This window comes from Rhineura floridana, chromosome 14, assembly GCF_030035675.1.
Source record: "Rhineura floridana isolate rRhiFlo1 chromosome 14, rRhiFlo1.hap2, whole genome shotgun sequence".
In the NCBI taxonomy this organism is placed as follows: domain Eukaryota; kingdom Metazoa; phylum Chordata; class Lepidosauria; order Squamata; family Rhineuridae; genus Rhineura; species Rhineura floridana.
In genome coordinates, this window is record NC_084493.1 from 36,332,797 (window position 1) to 36,360,338 (window position 27,542).

General features: G+C 42.8%; 1 protein-coding gene across 2 annotated transcripts in view; it reads right to left on the reverse strand.

The window, feature by feature from the left end:
* VPS13C (vacuolar protein sorting 13 homolog C) overlaps positions 1 to 27,542 on the reverse strand; it is a 225,398-nt gene that overhangs the window by 153,533 nt on the left and 44,323 nt on the right. For both annotated transcript variants that reach the window (XM_061595881.1, XM_061595880.1), the window contains exons 10-18: positions 17,313 to 17,370; positions 15,794 to 15,921; positions 15,145 to 15,251; positions 14,053 to 14,224; positions 8,235 to 8,297; positions 5,129 to 5,264; positions 4,762 to 4,856; positions 2,107 to 2,249; positions 84 to 276 (exon numbers count right to left, since the gene is read on the reverse strand). In XM_061595881.1, coding sequence (XP_061451865.1) covers positions 84 to 276; positions 2,107 to 2,249; positions 4,762 to 4,856; positions 5,129 to 5,264; positions 8,235 to 8,297; positions 14,053 to 14,224; positions 15,145 to 15,251; positions 15,794 to 15,921; positions 17,313 to 17,370 — 1,095 coding nt within the window. The remainder of the gene's footprint in view (positions 1 to 83; positions 277 to 2,106; positions 2,250 to 4,761; positions 4,857 to 5,128; positions 5,265 to 8,234; positions 8,298 to 14,052; positions 14,225 to 15,144; positions 15,252 to 15,793; positions 15,922 to 17,312; positions 17,371 to 27,542) is intronic.

Sequence of the window (27,542 nt, forward strand, 5' to 3'; positions counted from 1 at the left end):
GGAATTGCAAATACATGAATGCAGAATATAGGAGTTTAAGAGAAGGTAACATTGTTAACCAGTTCTCATTGAACACAACTCACTGCATCATATATAACTTCCACAGGCTGTGATTCAACAAACAAACTCTGATCAGCAGTACTATCCTCTGGATTGGTCTCAAATTTTATGTTAAGCAGAGATGATTTGGTGTCCCCAATTGAAGCCACAAGCGAAGGGATGATGTTCTGTTGTCTCAGACCAGTTACATACCAGTGTTCAAGCTTTGCTTCTACCCTGTAAGTTAAAAAGTTGAAAAGCTGAAATCAGAACTTATATGTGCAGATATTCTTATATTCAATTGCACACAACAGCGATTAGACTTGGCCATACTAAATTAAGTGCAAGGAATAATAAAATGGGGGGGGGGAATAATCTGTCAGGGCAAACGATTGGTTCCCAACTAGAAAAGGCGTGAGACGGGTATTTTATCACCCTATTTGTTTAATCTGTATGCTGAACATATGGAAAGCGGGATTGGACCAAGGTGGAGATGTGAAAATTGGAGGGAGAAATATCAATATTTAAGATATGCAGACAATACCATACTAGCACAAACCAGCAAAGATTTGAAACGAATGCTGTTGAAAGTTAAAGAGGAAAGCACAAAAGCAGGACTACAGCTGAACATCAAGAAGACTGAAGTAATGACCACAGAAGATTTATGTAACTTTAAAGTTGACAATGAGGACATTGAACTTGTCAAGGATTATCAATACCTTGGCACAGTCATTAACCAAAATGGAGACAATAGTCAAGAAATCAGAAGAAGGCTAGGACTGGGGAGGGCAGCTGTGAGAGAACTAGAAAAGGTCCTCAAATGCAAAGATGTATCACAGAACACCAAAGTCAGGATCATTCAGACCATGGTATTCCCAATCTCTGTGTATGTATGTGAAAGTTGGACAGTGAAAAAAGCGGATAAGAGAAAAATCCACTCATTTGAAATGTGGTGTTGGAGAAGAGCTTTGCACATACCATGGACTGCAAAAAAGACAAATAATTGGGTGCTAGAACAAATTAAACCAGAACTATCATTAGAAGCTAAAATGATGAAACTGAGGTGATCACACTTTGGACACTTAATGAGAAGACATGATTCACTAGAAAAGACAATAATGCTGGGAAAAACAGAAGGGAGTAGAAAAAGAGGAAGACCAAAAAAGAGATGGATTGATTCCATAAAGGAAGCCACAGATCTGAACACAATCTGAACAGGGTGGTTTATAACAGATGCTATTGGAGGTTGCTGATTCATAGGGTTGCCATAAGTCGTAATTGACTTGAAGGCGCATAACAACAGCTGTACAGATTAACAGAATTTGAACCACTAGCCCTCAGTAGAAGCATACCCACCATTTTGTTTAAACAGAGATTTATTCTTCTTGATTAAGTTCAGTAGAAACTTATTTTGCTTAACTGTTGTAGCCAGCTGTACACAGCACTAATTGGCTGGAATTGGTAATGTCACTAATGAGCTTCCACACTTTCTTCTCAAGAACTGCTAAGGATTCATTCCACTTTTTTATTTTTTTTAAATGGTACTGAGGAAGAAAAATGTACATATCTAGCACATTAAAAAGATAAAGAAAAGATGGACAGCCCACCTGAAGCGGGGAAGGGGGGGAGGAGGCAAGCTCGGGGATTAAACTGTAACTCAAAAATGACAACATGCTTTTCATAGCAGAGACAGATATAAGCTGGCATGAGTCCTATTTTAGGTTGAATACAGTGTGCATAGGGTTATTCAGTTACATCCAGAAAAGTTATGTATGGTTTTAGCAGTTTTCACACCCTTAATTTTAGTGGAAGATAACAGACCTGAAAAAAAATTCATATTGCTTATCAACACTGTCCAAGAAATCAGGACTTTAAGAAAAAATAATCATGAAACAAGCATTACTATTATTTATTTAATTTCTTACCCATCCTTCACCATATAGTCCCAGGTTACAGCAATGTAAAAATACAATATTAAAATAAGTTAAAACAATTTACAATCAAAAGACTGGATTTGTTTTTACTGTGTGCCAGCAACCATGCACTACCACCACAACATATACTTACTTAAGAGCTTGTGCTCCTGGTCTTTGTAATATTTTAGTGCTTAAGTCAATTATCTGGATTTTAAGAGTGTCTGGAACATTTTTGTCTTCTTTAATTGTAAAGGAAGCGCTTACAAGTTTCAGGGACACCACGTGGGCAACATACTAAACAGAAGATACGAGCATTAAAGAAAGTTAGCCACACATTTCATTGCCCATGTACTCCTCAATGATTGTTTAATACAGCATACGTGTAGCAAGGTACAACATTAAGGTTGTACTAGTATTAGAAGGAATATTTTATATATGAATTATATATTATATATTAATTATATTTATATATATTATTATATTATATTATATTATATTATATATTATATATATATAATTATATATTAATTATATATTAATTACTCCAACAGCTAGATAAGCTAAGTCCCAAGATATAGCAAGGCTTTATGACGGTAGACTTAACCCTTCCAACATATGTGCCGGGGGGGGGGATGAAACACCAAACTGCAAGGCGTCCTCATCTACTGCTGGATTTCACATTTGCAGACAGACCTAGTACCCAGTACACATAGACAAGAACCACAAAATCAAATATATAAACTGAATGGCTTGGTCCTATGTGTGTTGGGTACTGAGGTGTGGGTTGGGAGGAGGATGGATGGCTCTGGTCTCTCACCAAGCACATGGCCCAAATAACAGCATAAGACTAACAAATTATCATTGGAGAAGGCTCCATTTTAAAAACCAATCTCCATTGCATTCTTCTCCCAGAACATTGGGCATCTGGCCTAGCCTTGGCTTAATTATGCCTGTCCAGAGGATGACAAACTGGATGGCGAGGAATCTGGAAAATCCTATGCGAAACAGTTAAGCAGCTGGTAATGTTTAGCCTGAAGAAGAGAAGACTGAAAGCGAGACATGATAACTGTCTTGAAATGCCTGCAGGGCTGTTATGCATAAGATGGAGCAGAATGTGCACTGTTGCTCCAGATCAGGACTAAAAGTGATGGATTGAAATTGCAGGGAAGCAGATTTGAGTGAAACATTAGGGAAAAAATGTCCTAAAATGCTTCAGAAGGTGGTGGGCTCTCCTTTGCTAAAGGTGTTTAAGCAAGGCTGGAGAGCCATCTGTCAAGGATGCTATAATTGCACCCTGCATTGAGTGAGGGGTTGGACTAGATGATTCCCAAGGTACTCCCAGCTCTATGATCCTACTTCAAATTCAGTGGCCCTGGACCTTTTGCCAACAATAAAGCACACAGGCTACAATGCAGTTCAAAAGCCAATGGTATTTTACTAAATGGTACTATAAACCCTTGGAGTGCAGAGTCTTTCTTGGATCAATTTCCATGCAATTTTTTTAAAAAACACACTTAAAAGAAAGGAATAATTTGGAGAAAAATAACCACCACACATGTGATATCATAGAATCATAGAATAGTAGAGTTGGAAGGGGCCTATAAGGCCATCAAGTCCAACCCCCTGCTCAATGTAGGAATCCAAATCAACGCATGCCCAACAGATGGCTGTCCAGCTGCCTCTTGAAGGCCTCCAGTGTTGGAGAGTCCACTACCTCTCTAGGTAATTGGCTCCATTGTCGTATGGCTCTAACAGTTAGGAAGCTTTTCCTAACGTTCAGTTGAAATCTGTCTTCCTGCAACTTGAGCCCATTATTCCGTGTCCTGCACTCTGGGATGATCGAAAAGAGATCCTGGTCCTCCTCTGTGTGACAATCTTCCACGTACTTGGAGAGTGCTATCATATCTCCCCTCAGTCTTCTCTTCTCCAGGCTAAACATGGCCAGTTCTTTCAGTCTCTCCTCATAGGGCTTTGTTTCCAGTCCTCTGATCATCGTTTGCTGCCCTCCTCTGAACCTGTTCCAGTTTGTCTGCATCCTTCTTGAAGTGCGGAGACCAGAACTGGACACAGTATTCAAGACGAGGCCTAACCAGTGCTAAAGAGGGGAACTAATAGTTCATGCGATTTGGAAACTATACTTCTGTTAATGCAGCCTAATATAGCATTTGCCTTTTTTTGCAGCCATATCGCACTGTTGGCTCATATTCAGCTTGTGATCAACGACAATTCCAAGATCCTTCTCACATGTTGTATTGCTGAGCCAAGTATCCCCCATCTTATAACTGTGCATTTGGTTTCTCTTTGCGTTTATCCGTGTTGAATTTCATTCTGTTGTTTTCAGCCCAATGCTCCAGCCTATCAAAGTCCCTTTGAATTTTGTTTCTGTCTTCCACGGTATTAGCTGTGACCCCCAATTTTGTATCATCTGCAAATTTGATAAGCATGCTCTGTACCTCCTCATCCAAGTCGTTAAGAAAAATGTTGAAGAGCACTGGGCCCAGAACTGAGCCCTACGGTACCCCACTCATTACTTCCGCCCAGTTTGAGAAGGAACCATTGATAAGCACTCTGAGTACGATTCTGGAGCCAGCTGTGGATCCACCTGAGAGTTGTTCTATCCAGCCCACATTTAGCTAGCTTGCTAATCAGAATATCATGGGGCACTTTGTCAAAACCTTTGCTGAAGTCAAGAGATATTATGTCCACAACATTCCCACAGTCTACAAGGCAGGTTACCCGATCAAAAATCGAGATAAGATTAGTTAGAAATAAATATATTTCTATATTTATTAGAAGATGTAAATACCTTCTTGGGTAAAGTTAGATTGTGACAACTGTCACTATAACCAATGGCAGTGAAAAGGTTCGCTTTCTCTTCTGGTGTCATGAGGTCATCGATAGCTGAAGAAATAGTTCAAAATATTGTCATTAGCCACGCATTTCAGGTGCCTGAATACTTTTACAGTATTTTCCATCCTACTAAAGATCCTACTAAAGCCTTAACAAGATTAATATGGAAACACAAAATTATTTTACAGAAAGTTATGAAAAAATTTCCAATTTATTAGTGATGAACTTTGATACTACTTCATCACTAAAATTATGACATAACAAATACTATGCCATAATGAAGGAATATGTAACATCTAGAGTATTCAGGAATGCAAACTTACTTTCAGGAACTGATGGACATTCTTCACTTTTTTTCTTAGATTCCTTCTTTCCCCACAATCCACTAAACCATCCACCACCTTTTCTCTCCACATCAGTTGATTTCTTTCTCATTAGCTTTTGTCCTGACCTTATAACCTATAAATAAGAAAGTTAAGAAAATATATGAAAACAATAATGAGATACACTGTGGCTTTACAAACCCCAATATTAAAAGTAAAGCAAGGGATTGCTCCTGAGGAAAAGCTGTAAAATGAATGTTCTTGAATGATAGATACAACATTGTGGTGGGGTAGTTTTTACTTGTAAAGCACTGCAAGTTTAAGTGCTCATCCTTTCATTTTTATTTTTTTTAGAAAAGTTTCCTAAAGACCATTTTTGTAGGAGATTGAAGAGAGGTATTTTATTACTCCTAAATGGGAATCAGGTGTCTGCAGCTATAACAAAGCAGATGAATGGACTGCCTTCAAGTCGATTCCGACTTATGTTGACCCTATGAATAGGGTTTTCATGGTAAACGGTATTCAGAGTTGGTTTTACCATTGCCTTCCTCTGAGGCTGAGAGGCAGTGACTGGCCCAAGGTCACCCAGTGAGCTTCATGCCTGTGTGGGGATTCGAACCCTGGTCTCCCAGGTCGTAGTCCAGCACCTTGACCACTACACCACACAGGCTCTCACATCTTAATTCAACAACCCTAGTTGTGTTGATGGGAGCCAACTGCCGCTAGATGTTACCTAAAGTGCAACACCACTTTTACCAGAAACCACAGTGGGGCGCACTTGATTGCTGGACAAGTCAAAACAGTGAAAGCAGCACCGTGATCAAAATAGGGCACACTGAAGTGCAAAATCTTTGCTGAATCAAGCTGAATGGTTTGCAAACATAAAGGTTGTCTAAACCAGAATGAATGTGATTTAAATAACCTTCACAATTTGCTGTTTTCAGCTTTTTTTCTGATGCTACAAGCTGCACTAGAAATACTTATATTGAAGGGCAGCATATACATTCTCCAGAGGAAATGAAGACACAACATGGTGGGCCTTACTGCCGTCCCATGGCCAGAGACAGAAAATGCAGACTGGTCTTAGATTGGGGGGGCTGCCCAACAGACAGTTTTCTGTCTTGGCTTGGAGCAAACATGTGTTTTACTCCCCAAGTTTGTCTACTTTTTCCTCAGGCTTGTATTGGCTTAAATTTCAATGTGGGTTATTGTGTATTCACAGTCTTTGTTCTTTATGTTTTGGGTGTGTTGAGATTGAAAAGAAAGTGCCTCACAGGCTGTTTAAGGATGAACATGTTATTCCTTCGCTTTTTAAACATTAGTAGCATTAGACCTTAATGACAAACAACTGATTCTGTCCCCGTTACTTCTAAGAGCACAGAAGTGTTAAAAGAGCCAACCATCAATGATAAGGCGATTCCAGTTCCAGCTCCCTTTAAGAATACGACTAAGGCTGAATATAATGCTCCATTCTAAGAGACTAATGGCTTTGGCAAATAAATACTACTTATTAAACCCAGAGTTTATGGAACAGCTTGTGTCACTGGCTATTGATTCACCCATTGCTATTTTAGTGTCCTTCTGTCAAAACTAGAAGCACAGCCTAAGGACAAGACGGATAGGAGGACACACTTCACACTGCAAAAGATGCATGAAGCAGCTGCATTGATTTGCTCTGCATGTGCAGCCTCGGAGTTTGCCCATTAGGGATGCCCCCACCACCATCTTGGGTGATGTCAGGCATGCACACTGACATGCTAATGTGACCGGTAGGTGGGGCGGTATTCTTATTCAATCCCGCGCAGTCTGTATTGGGGGTGTGTGCATGTGCATGGGAGCTCACTGAATGTACAAATCAACAGAATGGAGCCAGTAAGGCTGACATGGATAATGTCTGTATCCTTTAATCCAATCACCCTGGGATGGAAGATGACTAGTTCAACGTTAGGTAGCTAGATTAAAGCGTTATTGCGTTAGCATATGAATAGTAGTTACTGGCACCAAAATATATTGTAGCACATTCAACCAGGGTGGCCTCCACTTCTGCAACACAACACCTTCAATTAATTCAGCACTTCAAGAGGAAGAGCAACCACATGGGTCACACCAACATTTATCGTTGTTGTTGCTATGTGCCTTCAAGTCGATTACAACTTATAGAGACCCTATGAATCAGTGACCTCCAAGAGCATCTGTCATGAACAGCCCTGTTCAGATCTTGTAAGTTCAGGTCTGTGGCTTCCTTTATGGAATCAATCCATCTCTTGTTTGGCCTTCCTCTTTGCTGCTCCCTTCTGTTTTTCCCAGCATTATTGTCTTTTCTAGTGAATCATGTCCAAAGTGTATCATTTTAGCTTCTAGTGATAGTTCTGGTTTAGTTTGTTCTAACACCCAATTATTTGTCTTTTCCACAGTCCATGGTATCCACAAAGCTCTCCTCCAACACCACATTTCAAATGAGTTGATTTTTATCTTGTCCACTTTTCCAGCAAGTGCTTTGAAAGATAAGAAATAAATTGTCCTACTCAGGAAGTATAAGCTTTATTACATCCCACCATGTCATGTCACCAACTCTGGAGAAGGGACTATTGTCCTTACCTCAAAGGTGTGTCTCACACATGACTTGACATGGGCCCTCCTATGGCAGGGTGGAATTACCATTATTAATTATTCTGTTAGCAGTAGTTGTGCAAGTTTATGTTTGACTATTTGCTTTTCTAGTTAATGTGATTTCCTTGAATGAGTGCTTTAAGATTTTTGCTCCTCCTTGCCATGAAATGGGGACTGATGGGGGACACGTACAATGGGAAAGATCAGCCTGTGTTTCCTGTCCAGCCACGACGTGGTGGTAAAACCCACTATGTCATGTGTTCAACACCTTTGAGAAACACCTTTCAGGTAAGGACAACAGTTCTGTTCCAAAAAATAGGGCTGTATCCATCACTAGTCTCCTACTCAGAATGAACTTGTTACTCATGTCTGTTATATATATATCATAGTTGTTTCTTAACATTAACACACACTTTGCTTTGGACTTCTATCTCAAACCACTTGAATATTTTGCAGCTTCATGTCCATGAAATGGAAATAGAAAAGTAGAGCTTACCTCAGTTTGCGCTTGCTGTCTTGCTAATACAATATTGAAAACATCTAGAGATTTTTCTAAGTCCTGTGGAACAAATGCATAAAAGCCACTTTAGTATGTTTTGTGATTCTTACACAAGTCCATGCATAGTGTTTATATTCACTAACAAGCAAAAAAAACCTTGAGGTTTACGAACATACAATTGGCCACCAAATATTTCTATCAAACTTTAAAAAGTGGGGAAATTGAGCGACTATAGTGAATGCGTCAGGGAAGCAGAAGACCTGGCCTATCTGTGATATTGTACTGCCCTACAAATTTGTAAAAATGCAAGCACAATTTGGGTTTGTTGTTCACAGTCCAATCCACTTCCTGTGTAGTGTGGAAGAATTTGGAGGGGGGAAAGGGGAGGGGTAGGGTGGAAGGTGAAAGGGAGAGGGGAGAGGGGGAGGAGTAGGGGGAAGAAGGGGAGATTGGGTAGGTGGGCACTGGCCAGAGGGAAAGCCCCTTTCCTTTCCAAAAGGAAAATGCTGTTAACACTATCATTCTTTTTCACGGTTTTTCCCACCTTTTTATTCTACAGCAGACACATGTAGACTGCCACCCAAATTTAAACCAAAGCTATCCCTGGCCACATTCTCCCCAGACATTTATTCCACTTTTAAACAGTCATGGTTTCCCCCCCAAAATCCTGGGGAGTGGAGTGAAGTGGAGTTTGCAAAGGATGCTGAGAGTTGTTAGGAGTTACCCTATTCCCACTCATAGAGCTACAATCACCAGAATTCCCTTGGAAGAGGGTCTGACAAACCACTCTGGCCTCTGGAACTCTATCAGAGGAATAGGAGCCTACTAACAACTCTCAGTACCCTTCACAAACTATACCTCCCAGGATTTTTGGGGGGAAGCCATGACTGTTTAAAGTGGCATAAATGTCTGGTGTGGGTGTAGCTTTTAGAATACTGACACTTGGTTCTTACTGAGCATGCCTGTGCTATTGCAGCCTCCAACGTTGATTTTCTTAAATTAATTAAAAATCAGCCATGCATCTCTTTTAAAAAAACTTTTAAACTGCAGAAGATTAAGGTCAGAGTACGGGGCAAGGTCAGTAATATGATTACAGGTACTCTGTGGACACAGCTGATTTTTAATTAATTTCAACTAATTATGAGACCAGTGACAGAAAAAAGTCCAGTAGGGATTTTTTTTTTTTTTAACTTGTGTTTCAGAATTTAAAGTCTGGATTCTCTCTGAGTGTTTTGCGTATTGCCATGAAAACCTAGGGAGCTGTTAAGCAAGTGTTTCTGAGTTCAGGACTATAGGTACTGTAAGATTTTTCTTTGAAATTAGCTTATGGGAAGCAGCAGAATAGCATGGGGGTATTTTTCAATTTAACATGGTGAAATGCGAAAAATCCATGCTGGCTATAGTATACAGCCACTCTTGTGGCTATATAATCAAGGCATTCCACAATATTGTTTCCTTTCACCATATGGCAAGGATGGGGAACCGCCAGCCCGTGGGCCACAGTTGTACCACGAGGCTCTTTTCCCCAAACCACACCCACCTGCCCCACATCTGACTTCAGATGCTCCTGATTGTTGTTTTGAGGCCATGGCAGTCGCAAGTGCGCTCCCAATTGCTCCTTTGCAAGATCAAGGTACGTTCCCCGCAACCCATCATCTGATGGGTGGTGATGGCACACCTTATTCTGAGAAAGAGAAGCGGTTGCAAAAAGGCCCATGCTGCTACTCTGGGTTTTGCACATTGAAGGAACAGTGTGGGGCATTTTGCAGAACAGCTTTCAGATTCATGTTGTGCTTTGAAGTCCCAACAATCAGCACCTAAACAAACAGCATCACCTGGCATCAGGTGATTGACAGGTAGACAACCACACCCATGGTCAAATTTGGCCCATCAAGGTTGGGAAGATAAAAGATCTAGTCTGCTCACTATTAAAGTTTCCCATTCCTGCCATACAGTCTTACCTCTTCTGCTATACACATGGCATGTTATTTTTCATTTTATGTTCTGTATTTATACCTTAAATACAGATGCATCCAAACTCAGAGAAAGGCAATGGTAAACCACCTCTGAATACCTCTTACCACGAAAACCCTATGAACAGAGTATCCAAAATGCAACACGAGATAGTGCTAGAAGATGAGACCCCCCCCAGGTCAGAAGGCACTCAACGAGCTACTGGGGAAGAACAAAGTACAAGTAACGCTGTGACTAATGATGCAGCTGGGTCAAAGCCAAAAGGAAGCCCAGAGGCTGATGCGCACAGATGCAAAAGGAGAGTCCAGAGTTGTATGACTCACACAATAGGAACATGGAATGTGAGAAGCATGAACCAGGGAAAGTTAGAAATTGTCAAGCAAGAAATGGAACGTATCAATATTACAATACTTGGCATGAGTGAATTAAAATGGACAGGAATGGGACATTTTCAATCAGGCAAATACAAAATATTTTATGCAGGAAATGAGAACATAAGAACATAAGAAGAGCCTGCTGGATCAGGCCAGTGGCCCATCTAGTCCAGCATCCTGTTCTCACAGTGGCCAAGCAGGTGCCTGGGGGAAGCCCGCAAGCAGGATCCGAGTGCAAGAACACTCTCCCCTCCTGAGGCTTCCGGCAACTGGTTTTCAGAAGCATGCTGCCTCTGACTAGGGTGGCAGAGCACAGCCATCATGGCTAGTAGCCACTGATAGCCCTGTCCTCCATGAATTTGTCTAATCTTCTTTTAAAGCCATCCAAGCTGGTGGCCATTACTGCATCTTGTGGGAGCAAATTCCACAGTTTAACTATGCGCTGAGTAAAGAAGTACTTCCTTTTGTCTGTCCTGAATCTTCCAACATTCAGCTTCTTTGAATGTCCACGAGTTCTAGTATTATGAGAGAGGGAGAAGAACTTTTCTCTATCCACTTTCTCAATGCCATGCATAATTTTATACACTTCTATCATGTCTCCTCTGACCCGCCTTTTCTCTAAACTAAAAAGCCCCAAATGCTGCAACCTTTCCTCGTAAGGGAGTCGCTCCATACCCTTGATCATTCTGGTTGCCCTCTTCTGAACCTTTTCCAACTCTATAATATCCTTTTTGAGATGACTATCAAGCATGACTATCAAATATATTTATTATTTACACAAACTGTAAAGATATTTATAGTGCAATCCTAGGTTTATTTATTCAGAAGCGAGTCCCAGCGTATTCAGTGGGGCTTACTCAAACAGGGACAGAAATGCAACCTCAAGTGATAAGCAACTTCATTCACACAACCCAAAATTCCGAATCATGCCACTTTACACTGTTTTGCAACTGTTTATACTTGTTTTTATGGTTATTGGATTTTAAATGGCTTTATTTCTTGTTGTGAGCTGCCTTGGTTTCCAACCCTCACAGGGTTGTTGGAAAGACTCCATACACACGCGCACACACACACACACACTGCAGATGTATAAATACATACAGCCCATATAATAGTTTATTGTCAAACCAGTTGGTCATTGCAGAAAAATCAGTATTAGTTAAAAAAAATCAGTATTAGTTTCCTACAGAATAAAAACTGTAATACCTAAGTAAGCCCTGCCTACTTGCTTTAAAATAGGGCTGGAGGGGGCGGACAGAAAGAGTTAGAACACAAACACGATTCTTTTTTACATTCGCTCCAAAGTCCCATTGATTTTCAGCACATTCATAACCGTGTCTACTCAAAAGTAAGTCCTACTGAATTCAATGGGATTTACTCTGGGCATATGGGATTAGCATTGCTTTTACAAAAGCAAGTATTGGGAAGGTTTTCAAAACACTGCCCAGGATCTGACTCCTGCACACAAGAGGGAAAAAAACTGAAATACACTTACCCAATTTATGAGATTTTCAGATAAACGGGGGGGGGAACCACCATTTTCTGGCATTGCAATGAGGTTTTCTAGACACTGCCTCAGGTCAATCAAACTGAAACACAACCCTGGCTTCACTGATTGGCTGCAATGCTGAACGGGCAGGGTTAAAGCTACAAACTGCTATACAGTACTGTTTAGAGAAAGATTTAACAGTTGGGGGGCGGCTGACGTTTTTATGTATATCTCAAGAACCGGACCATCTAGAAACTTGACTTTTTTTTTAATTAAAGCTGAGAATCCGGGCCACCTAAGGGGCTAAACGGGCACTGGGTGGCATGCAAAGAATCCGTGTAAAACCTGGCTAACCGAGCAATATGGCAACCCTAGGAATGGTGCTACTGTAAGTATGTCAGTACTCGCGAGTGTCCGTAAAGTGAAGGTCCATATAGCGGGGTATTCCTGTATTTGAGAGAGCTCTGTGGGATCTCTGTTTCTCGTGCCTCCTGGAATGGTGTCTTACTCACCTCTCCTGTGATGCTTAGCCAGGATTAGTGTGTGCGCCTAGAACTGTGGTCTTGCGTGCACCCAGCCCTAGATTTGTTAGGGATTCCAGCCTCCCTCAGGGAGCCCTGCAACTTCACAAGTCACCTTCTGAGGGGAAAGACACAGCCTCTATTTGCAAAGAGCCAGTGCTAGCCCCCACATTGTGATCACTGGAAAAGAAGGGAAACATCCACCAAAAAATGTCCCCCTCCCTGTCACAAACATGCTGACAGACAGAATTGCTGGTTGGAGAAGCCATAAGTAAGGAAGGTCCTCCTGCTACTCCAATAACACTAAAAAAAGGCAGGAATTCACTGAGGTGCACTCCTCTCAGACAGTAATGAGGGATCCTGCCTCAACACTCTCTGGCAGCTGCTGACTGACTGAACTGGAGTGTTAGCAGTCAGACAGCACTATAAAGCTAGTACTGAAGATGAAAGGGGAAAACAGGCAAATCTGCTTGGGACCAGAGCGGTGCAGTAGTCACCCATCCCCTAATAAGGCTACTGTGAATGGCAGTACCTCAATGAAGCAGCCATAAGCGCTGAGAGCACTCCAAATAGAAATGGCCGTGACCACTCAAAACAAAATAGCACTCCCGCCTTGTTCCCTCAACCGTCTTTAAATCATGGACTTAATAGTAAGATGGCTGAAACCGCCCAGAGCACTACTGAATGGAATGGCCAAAGCCGCTCAGGGAAACAATGCTCCCATTTCAAAATAGCCCACAAGGCAAAATGGGAAGCCCCAGTAGCCTTGTAAAAAGCACGTTCTCAGCTGCTGAAGGAACGAAGGAAACGACAATCCTGCAGTCACAGAAACTTCTCACAGCAGTGAAAGGCTGGCCGAAGAAGCACAGGGCAAACCCTGGCAGCCGCCATGGACCCTGCAGGTACTCATAATCAAGTCTCTGTTCCCAAGTCCATCATGAGGCCAAAATCAGAAAAGGTCAAAGAAGAAAAATCCCAAGAAAGGAAGGGAAAAACGAACCTCCTCCAAAATCCCTTCCCTGTGTGTAGCCATGCAAACACAGAAATGAGGCAAAAAATAACAAGGAAGGGATGGAATTAAAAGAAAAAAACATTCACACCCACAGGGATGGGGGAAAGGAGAGGAACAAACTCACAAAGCAAAAGAAATTAAGGAGATAATTCAGGGTTATTTAGCAATCTGAAGGAACCCAACTGTCATCGGCCACAGGCGGGGTCGGCCTCAGGGGTGGTACGACTCCTCCCCCTGGAGAGGACGCAAAAGATTCTGGACCCTGCCTGTCAATCCAGTGGAGGCATCATCCCTAACATAGCATGTCCTCCACTGCCAACAGGCAAATAAGCAGAGCTTTACTTATAAAACAGATAATCATTATAGCAGTACATTTTCTGGATGACTAGTTTTTACATTCCATTTAAACTACCAAATGCTTCCCTTCTAGAATCACACCAAATACCTGCATCTGTTTCTGAGTTTCTTCTGAGACTTTGGTTTGTGTCAGTTTGCTTTTATAAATATTTTTGTAACTTTTTAGAAGCTGCCTGTGATGTCTTATGTTACTCCATGACCACATGCGGGTGTATCGTCTAATATGAACCTCAAGGATACTATTTCCTGCATATTTCCACCTGCAAAAAACCCAAACACAATTACTTTTTCAGTACCTGTGAAAATAGATGAGAAACTGAACATGAAATAAATGCTACAGAACAGGGGTTGGCAGAATATTTGCAGCAGCAAGCAAAACATTTTTCTCTACATTGAGCTGCTGAAACGAAGACAGCTTGGAGGGAAACTGGGACTGGAGCTGTATGTGAAAGAGATTCAAACGCAGCTCAAGTTGCATTATTCCAAGAGGTGCCATGACATTTAAAAAAAATGGTTCTTTACAGATTTTCTAAAATATTAAATGAAGACATGCCGATTTTACATGCTCAAATAAAAAAGAGTGGGGGCGAGAAAGGACTGGCTACAGCTGCCATTTGACACATGCAGAATATGGGCTAAACCACGTGAGGCGCACATTGTGAGAGGGAGGGTACCGAGAGCTGACTAAAGCAGTGTTGGCCAGCTTAGCCAGTGGCCAGAGGTTATGGGAGTTGTACTCCAACAACTGCTGGGGATTCAAGGCTGAAGAACTTTGGGCTAGAAGGTGGGGAAATTGCTTTCTATGTGTTGGAGTTTTGTTTTGATAAGCCAACCGAGCAATCTTAAGACAGGCAAGATAACAAAAGAAAGAGTACAGATGTATTTCCGCTTCTTAAAGCTTGCTTCTGAAAAAATGTAAAAAGACCATAAGCAACCTAGTAACTAAAGAGCAATTCTGATTCTTCCTCTGAACACACGGTACCAATTTTCGCACAGGTTACACTGTATGTATGGCAGTGGACGCTCACAGCACGTACAGGATTTCTGTTTGACAACCTGTGTAAATTACACTTCGGAATGTTGTCAACTAATTATCTTCATTACTCAGGACAGCTATCTTGACGTTAACCCTGTTACCAGATTAAAAACAACAACAACTACAGTAAGGCTTCCAACTTACCATTCTTTGGCATTCTTATGTAGTGGAATCTCTGGTTTGTACTTTCTGTATGGGGCATTTCGAACCATATTATCAATGGACTCCAGAAGGTCAATCACACTAAGGTACTAAACAAATGAAGTAGGACATGGTATCTTAACACCAGGGAATCACTATTTCAAGCATTGAACTATGAAAGTAAAGACTGTCCTAGTAGAAACAAGACAAATGTCAATTTAGTTTAATCCTCTGCCACCAACAGAGACACACAAATATCCCTTTTCTGTAAAGCAAAAAAGATATGGCCATCACCTAGCATTTGTCCCTGGCATCTGATAGAGAGTTATGTTGTCCCAGAATATAGAAGTCCTATATCAAAATACAGCAAACCTCAGTTGGGATCAATACATTCCTTACACCAAATCTGCCCAGGAAAATGGGTTCTATTATATCTTGCCTCCAGAAACTGAAAGAGTTATATAACTGGACTGAGCTTTATCAGGTATTTAACTATGGAGCTTTATCAGGCATTTGTCCTCATATACATCCTTCCAGGATTGCTTACAAAAGTTACAAAATGAGCAAGAAACCCTAACCATAGCCCTATGCAAGTGACTAAAGATAATGGCAAAAGTTTAAAATAAGGTCATAAAGTTGCAAGTCTTCTTACCTGTGGCTTGGTCAGTTCAACAGCAATGGTCTGGATTTCCATGCTCCCATCAATCTTAGGAGTTTGTAGTTCTATTTCTGCATGAGGGTTAATGTAGAGCTTTGCAGATGCTGAGATCGGCCTAAAGACTGTAAAGGGGGGGGGGAAAGGTCTGGGATTAGAACTAGCATAATACCAACAACATAAGTTATAATCTGTTAAAAAACAGTGCTACACAGTATACGGTGTCAAGTCATAGTAAGTCAGAGTTCACATTTAAAGAGTGCTGCACATAAAACATGCATGTTATGACAGGGAAGTAATGAAGGATCTATCCCAGAAGTGGCATGAGCTTGAACACCCAAACTGATTGCATCCTGACCCACCTCCTCATAACATAGGAAGTGGTTATACACTAAATCAGATCATTGGTCCATCTAGCTCAGTACTGTCCACAATGACTGATGACAGCAATCCAGGATTTCAAAGTCTTTTCTTACCCTACCTGGAGATGCCAGGGACTGGTTTTGGGACCTTCTGTATGCAAAACGTGCTCCGCCACTGAGTTATGGTCCCTTACCAGGGAAATGGGGAATTTCGTGAGCTGAAGACAATTTTACAACCCACCCCTTGGGATATCAGCCCTTATGCACTCCATATGCACTTTTTCCTCCTTCTGGCAAGCCTCTATATGTGGGCCTCTAGAACTCACACATACTGAATGCTCCTATATCATTCTCATGAGACTTCCAACATTTAATGACAGTACAACCATCTGCTCCCACCAGTAGTACATGCCCTGGTCACTTCTCGCCTAGACTACTGTAATGCGCTCTACGTGGGGTTACCCTTGAAAACGGTCCGGGAATTGCAACTGGTACAGAATGCAGCGGCTCGTCTGCTTACAGACAGCCGCCGGCATGATCACATCACTCCAGTGCTAAAGGAGCTACACTGGTTACCGGTTGCTTCCGAGCCAAATTCAGGGTGTTGGTTTTGACCTTTAAAACCCTATACGGTTTTGGACCAGTCTATCTGAAGGAGCGCCTCCAGCATCAGCAGGGATGCCGCTCAACAAGATCAGCCTCAGAAGACCTTCTCTTGATCCCACCAGTTAAATCAGCTAGACTGGTGAGGACCAGGGGAAGGGCTTTTTCAATAGTGGCCCCCACCCTGTGGAATTCTCTCCCAAATGACCTCCGCCATGCCCCTTCTATGATGAGCTTCCGCCAGACTTTGAAGACCTGGCTTTTCAGGCAGGCCTTTGGGATGGGTTAAGTTTTACTGTTGGTATTTTAAATTTTAATGTTTTAATGTTTTATGTATTTTTCTTGTACGTCGCCCAGAGTGGCTGGGTAACCAGCCAGATGGGCGACTAATAAATATAATATAATAATAATAATAATAATAAAGTACAGCATGCAAGCACTAACACCATTGCAGCCACCCAATCTGGACGCCGCATCTGCAAGCTACCCATATTGCCAACAGAGCCAAGACTTGTGCAGCCACAAATCCCAATTCTGTCCTTCACACTTACTATATTGATCATTTAGAGGTTCTTGGCTGGTCAAAGGGATTCCATTTCTCAACCGCTCCTGTAAATGACAAGAATAAATCTATAAACATCATAAACATATGGTGTGGGGGCGGGGGAGAATAGTTTTGGTGAAGCTCAATTCTGACATGAATGTCTCATGGCTTTTAAGTTATTTGCAATGCATATGGATAGCCTGCACATAAGAAGAATTACAGAAACTGTTCCACTGCCTGTTCTTTATGGTGCAACCACGTTTTATAGCTCCAGCATGCCATATATTGCACCTCTGTGTTGAATACTCTCTAAAGAGCATTCTTGTGTCTTTCAATGTAATCCTGAGGAACAGAACATGTAAATAATCATATTCCGTTTGGTCTAAATTTTAACACCTACAATTCCTAGATACTGTATGTAAAACAAAATAGACCAAGTTGTCGCATGTAGGCTTTCCATCTCAAGTACACAACACAAAAGAAATCAAATGGGGAGTATATGGGAAATTCAAATGAGAAGCTGAATGGAGATCAAGGAGAAAGAAAAAAACAAATGTTTTGCTGGAAATAACAAGAAGGGTTTAATTCCCCACTAAATACATTTTAGAACAGACTATTGGTCTCAAATGAAAGGTCTGTTTCCCCTAGGTAGCATGCCATCAGGTGGGATGTACCAATGCAGTCTCAGTAGGGAGGGTGCACCCCAGCTGCCTAAACTTGAGCTACCACTTGTTGCAAAACCCATTTCCCAAAGGAGGCACCAGTAGAGGCAAAACAATCTATTTAATAGTGTTTGGAGTCTGGAGTGGACCAAATGGCAGCTCTACAGATATCCCCAAGAGAGGCATTAATGGCAAATGCAGCTGAAGTTGCTGCAGGCCTAATAGAATGTGCTGTGATATTACAGGGTACTGGGAGCTAGAGGGACTCATATGCCAGAGCAATACAGGCCCGCAAATAGCAGGATAAAGTAAAACTGGAAACCTTTTTACCTAAAGTCCTAGGATGAAAGGAAACAAACAATGACTCCGTCATCTGGATGTCTTGTGTGGGCCAGATAAACTTTTAAAGTTCTGTGAACATCCAGGGAATGCCAGCACTTCTCCAGAGGATGTGCTGGGATGGGACAAAAGGAAGGCAGAATAACATCCTGGTTACGATGGAAAACTAACCTTAGGCCTAGACAATTGGTCAGTGCGTGAGAAGACTGAATCCTTATGAAATGTACACAGTTTGCTACCCAAGAACAGAGCTCCCAATTCCAACACTCGCCTTGCAAAAGTACTGGCCATGAGAAAAAGACCCTTGAAAGACAAAATTCATAACAGGACAATCCTAAGAGGTTCAAAGGGGCGCCATTGCAGGGTCTGCAACACCTGCGGATAGGTTCCAGGTGGGGAATTATTATTATTATTATTATTATTATTATTTCAATGTATAGACCGCCCTTCACAGAACAGCTCTCAGGGCGGTGAACAAACAAGGTAAAATACAATATATCATAGAAAAAATCACAAAAACATGTACAAACAAACAACAGAAAGCACAACAACAACAACAAACAAACAAAAATCGCTGAAGCACTGGTGGTGAAAGCAAAGCAGCTCCCTTCAGAAACCACTTGACCAATGGGTGTGAGCCAAGGGAGACATGCAATGGTGTGACCAATAAAATAGAAGAAATGGTGGAGACCTGACGACACAAGGTATTCGGCCTCAGCACAGTCCTCAACCCCATATGGAGAAAGTCCAGAACTTCTTGCACAGTGGTCATGGAAGGTGGAAAACCTTGGGAAATGCACCAACTGGAAAACTTGGATCACGTACTTTGCTAGACTTGGATGGTAGAAAACAGCCTAGAAGCGAGCACTGTATCGATGACCTCTTGGGAGAACCCCAGTCGAGTCAACTGGCGCTGCTCAAATGCCAGGCTGTCAGATTCAGCCACTTGGGATCTGGATGCCACATGGGCCCCTGTGCTAGAAGATCCAGCCATGTCAGCAGTCTCCATGGTATCCCTACCAACAGACTCAAGAGATCAAAGAACCACAGCCGACATGACCAGTAAGGAGTGAGAAGCACCAGTTCAGCCTGTTCCTGCTGAAGTTTCCTCAACATCTCACTGAGCAATGGGACTGGTGGGAAGGCAGGAAGTAGACCCTCCAGACTACGGTCCAGAAGTGCGTCAACCAACTCCACATTGACATCTAGGTATCTTGAGAACAACCAGGGAAGTTGAGTGTTGTTGCTTGAGATAAAGAGGTCTACACTCAGATGAGCGAACTGACATTGCAGCTAATGAAATATGTTGGGATGTAGTTTCCACTCCCCTAGAACCACCAGCCACCTGCTGAGCCAGTCCGCTGCAACATTCAACTCGCCCTTGAGATATTCTGCCCTCAAGGACAGCTCTGCTGAATTGGAAATGAAGGTGGCCTCTGCCTGAAGACTCCATGAACGTGTGCTCCCTTGCTGGTTCAGATGTGATTTCACACGTCGTCAGTTCAGACTAAAACATTGGTTAAATGAAACTGGCAATGAAAATGAAGCAAAGCGAGACGGATCGCTCTTAATTCCAACTAGTTTATACTGTGGGGCCTTGGACAAAGTAGGAATTGCGGGGGGGCGGGGCAGCCAAGCAGGCTGGCATCTGTCATGATCACAGTCCAGACTGGCTTGTGGAACGGAGAACCTGTATGAAGATTCTGGGGCAATAACAGAGGGAGAGGGAGAGATGAAGTCTGCTGTGCCCAAAACTGGCTAAATCCAGCTGGAAAAGTAAAAGATTCCACTGGAGCGGTCTGATATGATGCCGGGTCCATCAAATCTGAATGATGTACACGAACAGACCCAAAACCTTCTCAAGTATCATGTTATCAGCCACCACGAGGCACAACATAAGGCATGCCATATCTGTGATTGCCAAAATGCGTTCTGGGGACATATTTACCATGGATTGAGCTGTGTCCTGTATGGCTCCCAGGTGCTGGATTCTCTGGAATGGAGACAGCTGACTCTTCTCTAGGTTGACCAGGAACCATGGTCTTGCAGGGCTGTGAGATTACAGTATATGTGGGCTGTAGCCCAATATAAGCTGCCTGCCCATACCATACCCCAGAGATGAAGATGAGCCACCAGGGTAACCATCACCTTCGTAAATACTCTCAGAGCAGATGAGAGGCCAACCAAGAGGGCCCAGTACTGGAAGTGTGACTGGCTGTAAGTGAACCTCAGGAAGCATCTGTGAGGTGGATATATGAGCACATGCAGATAGGCCTCTGTCAGATCAATGCATGATAAGAAATCTCTTTGTTGGACTGTTTTCACAACAGAAGAGAGGGACTTCATTTTGAAGCACTGGTACCTCACAAACTTGTTGAGACATTTTAAATCTAGGATTGCTCTCAATGAAAAGTCTTTCTTGGGGACCACAAATAGAGTTGAGTAGATGCCCTGGTAAGCCTGTTGTGAACTCACTGACTGCATAGATTGTATGTCCTGAAGGTGGCGAATGGCTTCCCCCATCATGGCCAGCTTCTCCAGAGATCGGGAAAGAGGGAAGGGAAGAAACTTGTTTGGGAAAGGATAATGAAACTATCACATAGCTAGAGAAAATTAGATCTCTTACCAGGAGTCCACAGTCAACTGTTGCCAGGCGTCTGAAAAATGAAGCAATCTGTCCCCCACTGGAATGGTGTCAGTACTGACAGTGTGAACAACCCCATCATCCGTAAGTGGAGGACTGACCTGCCCTTCTTTGGTCCTGGGTCTGACCATGGAAGCGCTGCTTTAACAAAGAACCCCTCAAAGCATGGAAGTCACGGCCCCTAATTCCTGGCCACACTCCCCCAAAGGGCTGGAGAGAGTAGTATGGGGCAAATCTACTGAAAAGCAAGTGATCCTCCTTATTGGTAGGCAGGACTAGCTTTTGTTTTTCCTTAGGGTCTACTAACACTGACTTGAGTGCCTCCTCACTGAAAAGCACAGTACCAGTATACGGGACTGTGGAGAGACTGATCCTGGCGATATTATCAGCCTCCAAGTGATGGAGCCACAGCATCACCACACCACACCTGACATAGTGCGGGCTGCGAACTGGGTCATATCCAAGGTGGCATCACCCACAAAGGCAGCCACCTTGTATAATTTGACAAGGATTTTCCTCACCTAACGGGATCAGGATCCAGATCATCCAAGAGGTTGTCCAGCCACATCATGGAAGCTCTAGTGAATAAGGACACAGTGCATGCGGCTCAAATGGAATAGGCTGTGGCATCATGGTTCTTCCAAAAGGCAAAATCCAACCTCCATTCAGATGGATCCTTTAATGGGGAATTCTATATATCCACACATATATAATCATAGATATTAAGAAGGCACATTTCTTTTATAATCGTAAGGAGTTATATATTGAACTTCAGGCCTATTGGGGCCCTGAGATTCATGCTTATAGAGAACCCAGACTCTTAGCATTTAATTCAGATCTGAAAGCAAGAAAACCTGTTGCAAACAGCAGCGGTCATAGGGACCTTCTGGTTCTTTGCCAAGACCCGGCCGATGCAGAAAATTAATTACTTTATTGTTCAGAATCAAGGAGCGTTTAAATTGTGAGAAGCTGGGATTGCCAATGTTTGATTCTTGAATGGCATCTAAAGGAGAAAAGTTTTATAGCATAACCAAATGTTTTAATGAAGAGAAATAGTGAGATTTTAATAATGATTTTAAAACAATCCAGTGTATTAAATTTACAACTTTATAAGTGTGTTTTCATAAAGAAAAGGGTACATCTGAGATGGTCTGCTTGCCTGCCTCTATGTTTCTGAGGCTGAAGGATACTAGTTAACCAAAGTTATCCAGTCTTCTCCTTTTCCTGTGTGACTTCAAGATGAAGCTCAAGTTTCTCAAATAATCCCCTCTCTTGAACTATGTATTTTATAAGTAAGGAGATGGGAAAGTATAAGGACATAAGAACCCCTATGGCAAAGGAATAGAACAGGGGGATGCTCATACATTCATAAACACCCTGAGTTGAGTTCCCAAGCTTAACTCAGGGAACTTGTCTAAAATATTTCCAGATGTACCTGGGTCAGCCTGACTGATCAGAAACAATGCAACAATGGTGTACAGAATGTACTGGGTATGCTTGAAAACATATTCACAGTAGTAACTGTTCCAACTAGTCTCAAAATCCATTAGTCTTTTAAGACAGTAGGATAATGGTCACATTAATGAGATGCACAGAATCTTGGAATCAGCACTGGAGTTTCTGATTGGTTTGGAACGATTGTAGAGAGGAGGAATGTGATGAGATTGGTGAAATCACTGTCACATGCTGTAACTGTACTCTATAAAAGAGCTTGCACACAGTGCCTCAATGCAGTCTCTCTTGGATGTTTCTGGGAGGCTGACCCTGCATATGCTTGTAAAGAATAAAAGCCTACCTATTTGCTCCAAGCCTGTGTCCTCAGATATTTTCTATTCAAGGACCTCCAGTAAAAGATCCCAAGGAGAAGAATTCTCCAACACCTTAGGTTGAGAATCCCCTTCCTTGGGCAGGAGAAATTTGGAGAGCAAGTTTGAAATTGGCAGATCCACAGCCAGACTTTCAAGATGCTCATAAAGTCAGGGTACAAGGAATAGAACTTATTTGCAGCCACTAAAGTCTGTCGAGCATGTAGAGGACGAGCCCATTCACCCTTAGCTAACTTGTCCTGTGGATCCAGAACTGGAAAAGCATGGACAGCAGATCTGGGAGCCTTCAAAACCTTAGCGCCCTTTACCAAGGGTGGGGTAGGCTCTGAAGGAGTTGACTCCAGTCCCAGTGTGTCCAGAGTCCTGTGAAATAGGGGCAGGAAGTCAACTGACTCAAAGAGGAAATAGGAAGTATCCTCTTCCACACCTGACTCAACACTCCAGAAGTCCACATCCCCATAAGGCAGGACAGATGGATCTAAGGGGCCCACCCCTTGGTCCAGGGCTCTACCTCTGAGAATGTCAAAGGGATTGGTTCAAGCAGAGCAATGTTCCTCAGATCAATGATGTAGAGAGGAGGACCTGATTTGGGACTGAGCAGGAGACCATGGTAGTAGAGTGCTTTGAAGGGACTGGCCTCCTTAGTTCTGCTGAAAGTGAGCTTAATAGGGCATTCTTCAGTTGAACCTCTATTGTGAGCCCTGCTGGAGGGGGGGATGTTGTGAACCCTGCTAGAGAGGGTGGACAGACAAGAACGAAGCAGAGGAGGAGGACTTAAGAGTGGGATGTTCGAGCCGGTGAAAGGCCAAGCAGGGAGTGGGGTTCAGAAAGCGCCCCAGCTCTGGACTGACAGTTCAACCCCAGCAACTCCAGATACCCCTGTGGAGAGTCAACCTGACCAGCTGGTTGTTTCCCAGACTGACACTTCACCTCTCCCTGCACCTGTATCACCAGCAAGTAGCCCTCCTCCCTTGGAGGGGGAAGACAGAATGGTGACGGAGGCTTCGCCTCACACCAGGAGGACAATGCAGCAGGAGATTCAACAGACACAGTTGTGGCGGAGTCTTCGCCTGCGTGCATGCTGCCAACAGTGACAGTTGGCACACGCAAGCTGGGTGCCCGCCCAGCCTTACTTAAGCTGGCGGGGGAGTAGTTACTGAGTTTTACTGCCACCAATTTGTGCCTAGTTAGACCTAGAGAGATGCTGAGTTTTGAGTAAGCCGTAGTGTACTGAATTCAGTGTACTGAATTGAAACTGTCTCTTACTACAATAAAAGAAAACCCCGTGTCTGAGTCTGAGTTATTCGAGTTTGGGCAGGACAGCCACGAAGTCAGGGGCCAACTGGAAACCCAAGAGCAGGACCTGTGCTGAATGAGAGAGGTGACAGTTGTAGTGATAGGCAGCCCAGATTGGTGAAAAGAAGCAGAACTGATTGTGGACTGAAGTCCCTGGGAAGGATGGATCCAAAACCAAGAGCCTGATGCAAAGGCAACCTGACCTGAGTACACAGAGGAGTGGCGCTCTGGAACTGCTGGAGCTGGAACTCTTGGCCACTAGTTACCAGAATGACTGGAGGTTTGTCGGGAAACCACTATATTCCTCATCTGAGGACACCGACGGGAAGTAAAACAGAGTCACCAACTTCTGTTGACCACCAGCAGCCATCTCTGACAATGGCTCCATGTCTGCGACAGCAGCGAACACCTGAATGGACACGTAGTGAGCTCGACTAGCTTTTAACTGCCTGCTAGCATGTTTAGACTTGGTAACAGACTTGGCAGAGTACTTGACAGCAATGCAGTAAAGGAGAGCGGTTATTTGCATATTGCTATCTGTATTGCGATTTATATCCTGTCTCATAACTATGTTGTTAAAAATCTTGGAAATAAGGATACAGGAATACCCCGCTATACGTACCTTCACTTTACGGACACTCGCAAGTACGGACATACTCCATACGCCACCATTCCCCTGTTTACGTAAGCTCGCTTCGCAAGAACGGATGCTAAACCTTTGGTTGTGGCCTGTTCTTTCGGTGTGTAGGGGGGTGGAAAGAGACGCGATAGCGCAACCGCGAATCAGCTGGGAGGCACGATTACGATCAGCTGGGAGACGCAGAGGCGTGGCGGTGCAGCAGCAGAGGCTTTAGCGCGTGGCTCTGAGGCTCCGCGTGAAGGAGAGGTGGCACAGTGGTGGCGCAATTGAAAAAAGGTAGTGCTTCACTTTAAATACATTTTCGGTTTACGTACTCACTCTGGACCCATTGCGTACGTTAATGCGGGGTATTCCTGTATTAACTATTCAAAAACCAATTTCCAAAACAAATTTATATTTTTGTTACTTAGAAACACTAGACATTATATACAGACATTTTTAAGGAATTGCAAACAATCACAAATCAGAACAATAAAGCACGAACAGTTCTGCTTGCTGCTTGATAAGAATGTTTACCACTGAATTCCAAACATCCTGTTTAGGTAGCAAGATCTCATGACTAGAAGATATGCGAAGACTATTCAAAATGTAGTGGAAAGTGTAGGTATGCTGCTCATTCACACCATATCTGCAAACTGATTACTTAATCTATTTGTCAAATGTTTATGTTCCAGCATTATTTCTACAATCTGTGTTAAGGATTTGGAGCTAGACACCATAAATATGCAAACTGCATCCTTGGATTAACATTGCGCCCAAATCAGGGACTGATTAGTTTCATTCAAACAAACCACAATTGGGAAACCAAGAACAAAGCTTGGCTTCATTTGTTTAGAGCAAAATGAACCATAATCCCTGGTCCAAGACAAGGATCTTTGTTTGTTGCTCCACTTGCTAGTAGGCATAAGAAAAGCAGGAGGAATTTGCGCATTCATGATAGCCCACTAACCAGGGTTTATTGTGACATGCAAACAATATCAGTATATTTCTAGTTCAGGGGTGCAGAAGCTCAGGCCAAATGCTGCCCTCCAGGTCTGTCTATCTGGCCTTTGAAACTCTCCCCAGGTCAAACCCATAGTGATTTTGCCAGACTAAAACGTGTCCTTGAACTCTGATGATACCTCTTGCTTGTCTGAATAGTACAGAGTGGAGTGTGTGAATATGTGTAGAGATTCTCCTTCTGTACAAATGTAAAATTTACATTCATTGTTTTGTTAGCTTTTGGCTCTGGTCCTACTTGGAAGGTTTCAGCCCTTGGGTTGAAAAAAAAACCACCTACTTCTGTTCTAGTTAAAGCCCTGGGCTGTCTGGTGACGTATTACAGTATTGCAAAATTGCTCTGTAAGTAACAGCAAATATCTTGGTCTAAAATAAATTGTAAACAATCTGAAGGGAAGCTAAATAGGCAATTATGGAATTTCTCTGCCTTATTAAATAATTGCCACTTTCAGGCAATCTACAAATCCATTGCTTGAAGAAACAGGAATGACCAGCAGTCACCATTAGGATCCCCTCCTTACATAAGGGGAGCAGAATAGAAAATTCTGGCTCTCAAGCAAACTATAGTCTGCTTGTGTCCAAATGCGGCACACTATGGTTTGCTCAAACCTTAGTGTATCATCAAAGTACAACCAATGATGAGTAGTTTTGCTTTTTCTTACCAGGTATCTATCTCCCTTTGATGATGGTTGTTTCGGGCCGCTGATTTGGTTTTTATGCTTCTCATATTTTGTTTGCTAGGACTGATACACTTGTTTTTATTGTTTGATTGTCCCAAGCATTTTATATTTTTATCAGGGTGTTGTATGCCACTTTCAGAAACCTTTGGAGGGCAGTTAAGCAGCCTATAAAGTTTAACTGTAAGTGCACATACACAGTCTTAAGAGTCTCAGCCTTAGGGCTCATTTCCCACCAAAGCCTACGTTCTACCCTACCCTCCTTAACTCCTGTCCTTGGACTGAGGAGGAACTGTGCGTATGAACACAGGAAACTGTATTATACCGAGTCAGACTATTGGTGCATCTAGATCAGTATTGTCTACGCTGACTGGCATCAGCTCTCCAGAATTTCAGACAGCGGTCTCTCCAAGCCCTACCTGGAGATGGTGGGGATTGAACGTGGGACCTTTTGTATGCAAAGCACTGAGCTATGCCCCTTCCCCAGCATAGCTTCTGGCATCTACCAGAAGGTATAGAGGAGGAGGGAGGTCTACAGCTCCTAGATTCAGACCCAGAGGATGGGCTGAGCATGCTCAGCTCCACATGGGGACTTGTCCAGCAGCTCATGAGTGACTCTCTCCAGAAGTAGCCCTGACCTATTCAAGACCTTCATGCTTACCAGTTCCCTGAAGCCTTTAGGTGCAATGACAGTGGGGCTTTGTGTTGACTATACAGTTCCCTATACAGATGATCAGTATCATTTGTCCACTAAAATAGTTTGTTTCAATTGCACTGGTCTGAAATAAAACCTCTGTAGGTTTGAATATCCATCCTAAACCCTCAGCATGTTAAAAGTAAGCATATGGCTATTTATGAAACATACGGACTTACAACAAGATTATTGATTCATCTTGCTGCTCTCTGAGATCTTAGGCATTGGTATTTCCCAACCATGCTTGAGGAGATCTGGATCTCTCTAAACAAGAGAAGCCAGGGACTGAATATGAGCTCTTCTGCATGCAAAGCATGTGAACTTCCCTACTAGAGCAATCCAATGTTTTGAGCAAAAGAATGCTGCTTCAATGGCAGTCTTAACATAGATGGCAACAGTAAGTGATGCACACCAGGAACATGAAACTAAGGCTGACTAGGGCCAACTATCCAAATCTAGA